The sequence below is a fragment of the Primulina eburnea genome, chromosome 4 (genome assembly GCF_022965805.1).
Source record: "Primulina eburnea isolate SZY01 chromosome 4, ASM2296580v1, whole genome shotgun sequence".
NCBI classification, from domain to species: Eukaryota; Viridiplantae; Streptophyta; class Magnoliopsida; order Lamiales; family Gesneriaceae; genus Primulina; species Primulina eburnea.
This window is the reverse complement of record NC_133104.1, coordinates 6,174,477-6,184,001: the sequence shown is the minus strand read 5'-3', so window position 1 is coordinate 6,184,001 and position 9,525 is coordinate 6,174,477. Positions and strand designations below refer to the sequence as shown.

General features: G+C 44.8%; 2 protein-coding genes across 2 annotated transcripts; both read right to left on the bottom strand.

The window, feature by feature from the left end:
• Positions 1-5,326: 5,326 nt before the first annotated feature.
• On the bottom strand, positions 5,327-5,653 carry LOC140830026 (uncharacterized). Its single transcript, XM_073193304.1, has one exon. The coding sequence runs from the start codon at positions 5,651-5,653 to the stop codon at positions 5,327-5,329; it is 327 nt and encodes a 108-aa protein (XP_073049405.1).
• Positions 5,654-7,943: 2,290 nt separating this feature from the next.
• Positions 7,944-8,626, bottom strand: LOC140830025 (uncharacterized). Its single transcript, XM_073193302.1, has 2 exons — positions 8,197-8,626; positions 7,944-8,104 (listed from the first exon to the last, which is right to left on the bottom strand). Exons 1-2 carry the CDS (start codon positions 8,624-8,626, stop codon positions 7,944-7,946), a joined length of 591 nt encoding a protein of 196 aa, XP_073049403.1.
• Between the last annotated feature and the right edge of the window lie 899 nt (positions 8,627-9,525).

The window sequence follows — 9,525 nt, the reverse complement described above, 5'->3', positions numbered from 1 at the left end:
CCAAAAATTAAATAGGACATTACCTATCATAAGCCCCCCACTCTCGGCCACTTTGTAATCCGACGAAGTGATCGAGAGTAAATTGTATATACGAAAATTAATTTTGAAAGAAATTTGTTTTTTGCTTTATTTTTGTTTTATTCGTTTTTTGTTAATTTATTTTTTTTTAACTAGAATTTAAATCCCTTTTATATTCTTTACTACCGTGGCTCTCAAGAAATAGGGCATCTTATTTTCGGTGCATTTGGGTGGCAGATTGACGAGATAGCAATCTCCTGCCGTTGCAATGAAATATCTCCGCAACTAAAAAATCCCTCTAATTGAGCGTGCCGATCAGAATCCACGAGATTTCCTCTCCACACCCATCTGTGTTCGCGGCTATATATATATGTGTATGCTTCTAGGCGACAGAGAAATAAAGAGGAAAGTGGAAAAAAGGGCAGCAAACGTCCAACAGACTTGCGATGAGTAAGCACCCGCATTACTTTTCCGTTTGCCGTTTTTGACTTATCTCGTATGTGCTTTTTTTTTTATTAAATATTATTGTTGTACGAATCTAATAAATGCTACTGCTCTTCCTTAATGCTCATGCTTGAACATGACTTGAGTGATTACTCCCACCGCAATACAGCAAAAGTGTCCGCGTGAGTTCCACCCAAAGAGGTGCTGCCCACTCAAGTTTCAGGAGAACCAATGGTGCTCCGACGTGATGGAAAGAAAATATTTCCCGTTCCAGATGTGTACATCCATCGGAAATTCCTTATACCTTCAGTCCGGGCTCCGATTTTTGACCGCATCCAAGCTAAAAACATGCACCGATCTGAGAACGGGAAAGGAGCATGGCGTGGCGATCATCACATTAATGGCTCGTACTCGATTCTGCGCTTGCTCCACCCGCACGGCCAGGTGTCTTGGCCCGCACGAGAGCCGAGCCGCGAAGAACGGACCGCTTTAGGGACGGAAAGTCCGATCTCCAATGCTTTCACGGCGGCGCCCACGAGAGCTCAAGCCAATCGACGGCGCGGCTGCCCCGAGCAGCAGCAGCAGCCGCTTCTCGGCGTGAAAATGGAGCTGGAACAACTGATTATATCCATACTCGATGATCCCAGTGTCCGCCGTGTGATGAGGGAGGCAAGCTATTCAAGCCCAGCGAGAATCCCTTCAAATCCGGGTCAACTATCACCTCCGGTGGCACATATCTTCCTTGTGTCGAACCGTTACTTGAACCCACGGCTGCGGCAGGGTGGCGCAGGGCAGGCATCCACTCAGAATTGAAAAGGGGAGCCCGAGATCCTCCACCAAAATTAAGGGCGTCCAATTCCAATTTTTACCACGGTCTCTCAATATCCAAGGATGAATTCAGAAATCTTATATGTTGCTGTGCGATGGATGCAGTGACGTTTGATTGATAAAAAATCACACGTGTGTTATATTTGGGAAACAAATTTCCAAATTATGAATATAAATACATATATATATATATATATATATATATATATATATATATATATATAATCATTTTTTGGATCTGAGTACTTGGATGTTGTGTGTCGGAGTTTTGATAAATTATTTTACCAAAATATTTCTGCAGGTTCTGTTTCTCGTGGAAAAGAGTACTCTCTGTTGATGGCTAATCGTAGGCGTAGCCAAATGTCCCTAAGTGGCTCTAGCGAGAGTGACGATTCTGACTATTACCTTTCAGAGTCGGATACTTCTCAACCCCTCGGTGGGTCATGCGTTGGGATTAATCCTGAGACTCGATCTTTAGCCTCATGTGGACTTTCGAAAAGATACAAGCCATTAAAGAGTCCTTTATTGGAGGATGACCATGAACCGAGTGAACTTTTGGGTGATGAGTTGGGCGATGCTCTGACTAGTCAAGATCTTGAGAGTTTGCGTGAAGTGCTTAGGATATCATCGGAGTGCGACCTTAAGGTTCCGGGGCCTAAACATAATTGTCATAACCCACCGCCGGGTTATTTTACTATTTTTCTTGAACATTTTACCAACGGTTTGGTGTTTCCTCCACAAACTCTGTTAGTGAACTTGGTCGACAGTTTCGGTATTAGCTTTAGTCAACTATCCCCGAATGCCCTTATAGTCTTTACGGCCTTTTGCCATAAGGTAAAGGAAATTCAAATGCCTCCAAGTGTAGAATTGTTTCACTCACTTTTCTCGGGACGCAGGAGTAAACCGGATTCATTTATCTACTTTCAACCTCGACCTAAATGTAAATTTTTGTCCCGAATTCCTTCGCCAAGGAGTTTTTGGAAATCTCAATTTTTTTATGTCGAGGACTGCAGGTGGGGAATACCTGCGGTTTGGAGCTCGGACTCCGGAAGATTGCAATGACAGAAACTCACCATGCGCTGCAACTTCAATGCCGAGACTTAGGTCTCTTTGAAGAGTTTGTTAATATTGGGAGTTTAAATATCGCTGGTACACACATATTATATATATATATATATATATATATATATATATATATATATATATATATATATATATATTTATATATATATATATATTTATATATACATATAGATATATTTATTTAATTATTCCTTGCTTGTTGTTTCTTCTTAGCCTTTCTTTTCCTTGTTCGCATTATAATTTGTTGTTTTAAATCGTGTTATTTGACATTTCTGACCAATTGTCTATTTGCAGGCAATAAGTTTGACTTGTCTTCGATCCGGGCTCGCAAGGTCAATGTTGGGAGGCGTTCCCCGATTGCTGGGAATAGTCGAGCACCTACAAATCGTGCGGCTCTAGAATCTTGTGACATCATCCGAAGAGGGTTCCCTCGAAGCTGCTCCGAGCGTTTCCGTGGGACGGAATCTAATACGCCAAAGAAAATTAGCTTTTCGCCATCAAACAGAGCTTTGGAGGCTCAGCCTTCGAATGGAGAAAGAGAGGATAAAAAATGAGGTCAAGAGGTGGCGCAAAAGAAGAATGATGAAGAGATATCAAAAAATATCAAGAGGGTCCGCGCGGACGAGCAAGGGACGTCTTCCAAGTTTTCGTGTGCTAAGCATATCTTTGTAGATGGGGTTAATCATAAGGAGAAGGCTGACTCTTTTTGGGACTTAGAAGACCCTGAGATTGGGTGGAAGAAAGGACGGAGCATTGTGGGGGACCATGATATGGTCCATTTGTTGTTGTTGCCTACAGATTCGTTTGCGCACTCTCTGGCGTGGAACTCGTGTCAGGTAGTGTGCTGATTATGTTAGCATGTTGCTGATTTTGTCGTCGTGCTAACTATTTATTCCATCTTTTGCAGGGTTTGTCACTAGCATGTGCTGTGCGAGTTCGGGAGGAAAAATTGCGGAGCGATCGAGATAAGTTGCGAGAAGAGGTTTTTTTGGTGAAGGAGGAGAATAGCCGTCTTATCGAGGAGAAGAATAAAATAAGTGCGTAACTTCTTCAAGTGCAGAGAAAACTTGCTGACAAAGGAAAGGATCTTGCAATTCTTGAAGAGAAACATTCTGCAGAGTTGAAGACTGGTGGCCAGTTTCTTGAGTCTGAGGCAGGCAAGACTTTTCTGAAAAATGCTGAGGAAAAAGGTGTTCGGATTTTCAAAGCGTCAGATGCCTTTCGCGATGATGTTCTAGAACAGGCCATGACAATTCATGATGATGTGGTGTTGGACTGTCGAGATCAGTTGAGGAAAACTGGACGTGTGCCAGAGGAGGTAGTGATGATGATTGAGCCTAGCGTCTTGGAGATAGGTAGAATCTCTACTGATGATATCCCGTTGGGTGACGCTGAGATGATCGAGGCATTGGATCTTCAGGCTGCTGAAGAAGAAACATAGTACTATGCTGCACTTATTTTCATTCCTTATATTTTATTTTCATTCGTTCCTATTGTAGTTACTCTTTCTTTCACCCCTTTCTTTTTTTAGTTCTTCCACATGTACTGGATAGTTGTTTGGGAATTAATGCTCTTCATTCTATATATTTGCTGACTTTGTTTACGCGGGAGTTTTGTATGTTAAGTTAACGCCATGCTTATGTTATACTTGGGAGGGGATCAATCTCCCAATGTTTTGTCTCAAGGGGAAGTCCTAAACCCCCATTAAGGGTAGTGAGGTATCCCGGGACTTATGTCGTCGTTGACCTCTTATAGTGTCGTCATGTCGGCGATCCCGTGAGGTTGGCCAGACCTCTTTTTTTTATTATTTTTTTTTTTTTTTTGGGAAACCTTTGACGACTACATGGGTATATAAGTGACGATTTAAGCATTAGCGCCTGAAGTATTACACAACTAGTAATTGCTAATAAAGAAGAGAAAATTGACAGCTTTATTGAAAATTGCAACGGTGGAATTACATGGAGAAAAATGCAAAAACTTAATCAACAGGATATAAACTTTTATTCTTGTTCAGCTGCATCCCTCTACGGGTAAAACTACCTCAAATTTGCTACATTCCATGGCCGAGGTAGTACTCTCCCATCTTGGTGTTGGAGGCGATAAGTTCCTATCTTGATTATCTCCACTACTTTGTAAGGGCCTTCCCATTTAGGGTCGAGTTTGCCGACGGGGTGCAATACATCCACTTTCCTCATGACCAGATTGCCTACCTGGAAGGCTCTTGGTTTTACTCGACCATTGTAAGCTCTAGCCATGCGTGCTCTGTATCTCTCTGCTCGGACTGATGCTTCATCTCGCAGTTCATCGATCATATCCAAAGAGGCTCGAAGGGCCTGATCGTTCTCGAGTTGCATGTATTTTTTTACCCTTAATGAGGTCTCTCCTATCTCGACGGGGGCTACAGCTTCGACACCGTGTACTAGATTGAAAGGAGACTCCCCTGTCGACGTGCGAGGTGTAGTTCGGTATGCCCACAAGGTGCTTGGCAATTCTTCCACCCAATTGCCTTTAGCCTTGCCGAGACGGGTCTTCAGATGCTGTAATATAGTTCGGTTAGTCACCTCTGTTTGCCCATTGGCTTGTGGATTTCCAACCGATGTAAAGAACTGCCTGATAGAGAGACCTTCACACCACTCCTTTAATTTTCCTCCAGAGAACCGGGTGCCTTTATCCGAGATCAGCGCTCGGGGAATCCCGAATCTACACACTATGTTTTTCCACAAGAAGCTTATAACTTCTTTCTCCGAAATTTTTGCCAACGCCTCTGCTTCAACCCACTTTGTGAAGTAATCTACGGCGACTATGAGAAATTTTCTCTGTCCCGTAGCTAGGGGAAAAGGTCCCACCAAGTCCATTCCCCACTGGGCAAAAGGCAGGGGACTCTCCAGTGGTGGCAGCAACGTCGCGGGATGATGGTAGAGATTGGCATGCTCTTGGCAAGCTCGACAGTGCTTCACCAATTCCAATGCGTCTTTTTCACGGTCAGCCAAAAGTAACCTTGTCGTAAGGTTTTCCCGACCAATGCTTTCCCCCCTAAGTGGTTTTCACAAATCCCTTCGTGGATATCGCGGAGAACGTAGTCAGCCTTGCTCGGAGTGAGGCACTTCAGAAATGGTTGACTGTAACCTCGTTTGTAGAGCTCTCCATCTATGATTGTGAATCGCGCAGCTCTTACCCTTAACTTTCGTGCGGCGGCAGGATCTTGGGGAAGATCGTTGTGCTTCAGGTAGGTAATAATTTCGTCTTTCCAACTTGGTTCTTGTGCTTCTACGCACAACATATTGCATGTGGTCTCTTCTGCTTCCCCCTTACTGATTGTCAAGAAGGTGATCTTCCTACTGTCGATGTTTGTCCAAGAACTAGCTAATTTAGCTAGACGGTCTGCCACTCCATTTTTTGTCCTAGGCACTTGTTTTAATCATAACTGTCTACCAGAGCGAATAACTCATTGACCCGCGTCACATAGTCTGTCATCTTTTCCTCTTTGGCTTCATAAGTTCCATTGACCTGGTTAACGACCAACTGGGAATCACTATGCACCACTAAACTTCTCGCTCCGGCCGATTTGGCCAACTTAATTCCTGCTATGAGTGCTTCGTACTCGGCCTCATTGTTAGATGCAGAAAACAGCAATTTGATGGAATACTGAAATATATCACCTTGAGGACTTTCTAGCACCACCCCGGCTCCACTCCCATGCACGGTGGAGGATCCGTCAACATAGACCACCCAAGTTGGGATGGAGCACTCTGCTTCATTAGTAGTCATTTGCACGAGAAAATTTGCGAGTACCTGTGCTTTAATAGCTGGGCGAAGGTGAAACACAATTCCGAATTCGCTCAGCTCAACAGCCCACTTGACCATTCGTCCGGATGCCTCTAGACCAGATAGCACTTGCTTGAGAGGGTGATTGGTAAGCACGACCACTTGGTGACATAGTAAGTATGGGCGCAATTTCCTCGTTGCAGTTACTAAGGCTAGCGCTAATTTCTCAATGTTGGTATACCGGAGCTCTGCCCCTTGCAATATCCGACTGACGTAATATACGGGTCTATGCTCTCTTCCCTCATTCACCATGAGCACAGCACTGATCGCGTCGGGCGAGGTTGCCAGATAGAGCAACAACGTGTCCCATGATTGGGGCTTTGTTAGAAATGGCGGTGTAGTCAAATACTTCTTCAACTCTTCGAATGCCTGCTGACGTTCCTCCGACCACTTGAACCCCTTTCCCTGTCTTAGAATTTTGAAAAAGGGCAGACCTTTGTCTGCAGCTCTAGAAATGAAACGATTCAAAGCAGTCATTCTCCCCATTAATTCTTGTACCCCTTTCACACTTCGTGGCGGACTCATGCTTAAGATCGCTTTTATCTTCTCGGGGTTTGCTTCTATTCCTCTTTGTGAAACCATGAATCCAAGGAACTTGCCACCCCGTACACCGAAAGAACATTTTTCCGGATTCAGCTTCATGTGATACTTTCGTAGCACTTCAAAACATTCTTCCAGGTCATCCACATGCTTGACTGCCTGAACACTTTTTACAAGCATGTCGTCTATATATACCTCCATGTTTCTCCCAATCATGTTTGCAAACATCTTGTTCACTAATCGTTGATATGTTGCTCCAGCGTTCTTAAGTCCGAAGGGCATCACCTCATAGCAATGGATCCCTCGATCGGTGATGAAACTTGCTTTTTCTTGATCCTCGGGTGCCAATCTTATCTGATTGTACCCTTGGTGGGCATCAAGAAAACTAAGCAGTTCGCATCCTGCGGTCGAGTCAACCAACAAATCGATTCGAGGTAATGGGAAAAGATCTTTGGGGCATGCCTTGTTAAAGCAGTGAAATCTATGCAAATACGCCATTTTCCACCGTTTTTTGGGACTAGAACCACATTTGCCAACCACTCCGGGTATGACACAGGTCTGACGTAGTTGGCTCTTATGAGTTTTTCAACTTCTTCGGCTATACGTTTATTTTTCTCCGGGCCAAAAGACCTCTTTTTTTGCTTAATTGGTTTCATCTGTGGATTCACATTAAGATGATGGAGCGCGTACTCAGGGGGTATCCCAGGTAATGGCCCGTCACGCCAGGCGAATGCATCGGCGTTGCGTTGCAAAAAAGCTACTAAAGTTCTCTCCACCCCTTCTGACAGATCGGATCCGATCTTGAGGGTTCTTTTCGGGTCACCTGGTACTATTTCAATGCGTTTGAGAGCCTCCGCTGCGATCATTCTTTCTCTATCCTCTGACTCTCCCTCTACGAGGTGTACTCCATTGTCACTTGCATCTTGCTCAAGCTTTTGTTTCTTCCCTTTTATGGAATCTATCCCGGGGCCTTGCCTCCTCCGAGTTTCCACCGCGTCTTGCAAAATAGAAGCATGACATTCTCTAGCAAGCCTGCTATCTCCAACCGCTTCTCCTGCTCCGTCAGAAGTCGGGAACTTCAATTTCATGTGATAAGTGGATGCGATGGCGCGAAACAAGTTTAGGCTTGGACGGCCTAGTATTACGTTGTAGGCCGAGGGAGCTTTCACTACTAGAAACTTTACCATTTTCGTGCTCCGCCTTGGTTAAGATCCCAATGAAATGGGTAAAATAACTTCTCCCATTGCTTCAACCACTTCTCCTGCAAAACCGACGAGAGGTGTTTTCACTTGCGCTAGTTGAACATTGCTTAGACCCAGCTTCTGGAATGCCTCATGAAAAATGATGTCTGCCGAGCTTCCTGAGTCTACCAATATTTTTTCACCCAAAAATTAGAAATCGTAGCATAAATTATTAAGGCATCGTTGTGCTCTCCCCGAGGGGATTCCAAATCCTCACCCCCAAAAGTCATGTCAACATCTGTCATCGATACCTCGTTTATCGGCTGAATTGCAGCTAAGTGCGAGGAAGTGTGATCTGCTCTGGCGGCGCGCGCGGGATTCTTTCTTACATGGTTTGAATCCCCACAAACGGGCCCTCCAGTTATAACAGATATGATGCCCCCAGTGGGCAGGTTCTCATCTCTATGCTTGGCTTTCTCGTTCATCTCACCTTGTTCACGTCTCTGCCCACGTGGACGATCGTCGTCACGATGCCTATTGTCTCGCTGCTGACCGCGACGCCTATCCACGTAGTCATTTAAATATCCTCGCTTGATCAACTTTTCTATCTCGGCCCGAAGGCTGAAACAATCCTCGGTAGAATGGCCTTTATCTTTGTGGAAACGACAATACTTGTCAGATCTCTGACGCTTAGGATTTTCCTTCATTGGACGCGGGGGTTGCAACAAACCCTGTTACTCTGCCACTACCAGTATCTCTGATAGACGTGCCTTCAAAGGAGTATACTGGAGCCGTGGGCTTTGAGCTGATCGCTTCTCCTCTCTCCTTTCCGATCTCTCTTCTTCCCTTCCTCTTTTCCCCAAGTACCGCGGATCGATAGCCTCCTCTATTCGTATATATTTCTCAGCTCTTTCCAACAATTCCTCCAATGAATTAGGGGGTTTTTCAGCTATCGATTCCTTGAATTTCCTGTGACGGAGGTTCTGCTGTACTATTCCGGCTAACAGGTCATGGTTAACATGAAGAACTTCATGCACAGCCTGCGTAAATCGCTGTACATACTCTCTCAGGCCCTCACCGTCTTTCTGAATTACAGTAAACAAGTAAGCTGCAGTTTTTGGGTACTTCTTATTGATAGAGAATTGGTGGAGGAAACGCTGAGTCAGGTTCTCCAAACTATCTATGGTCCCTGAGGGGAGCTTGTTGAACCAAGCAAGCGCTCGGTCAGCTAGCGTAGTTCGGAAGATCTTGCAGTAAGCGGCATCGCTGATATCGTACAAGTCAGCTTTCGCATAAAATTTGTCGAGATGCTCTTGCGGGTCGCCTGTTCCATCATATTCTGGCAAGTTGGGGATTTTCATTCCTGCTGGCAATGACTCAGCCAATATGGCGGTGGTAAAAGGGCTCCGCCGAGCAGGTAAGATGGCTAGGCGACTATCTTGTCCACTCAAAGTGCGCGATCCCTGTGCGTAAGTAAGGAGTGTGACACTTTTTCTATGTTTATGGGGTCGATGTGTTCGACCATCTGATTCAGCATCTTTGTGTGTCCCATCCTTGTTCCCTAACGTATTGTCAGGGTCATGAGAAGATGAATTGTCTCCAAGAG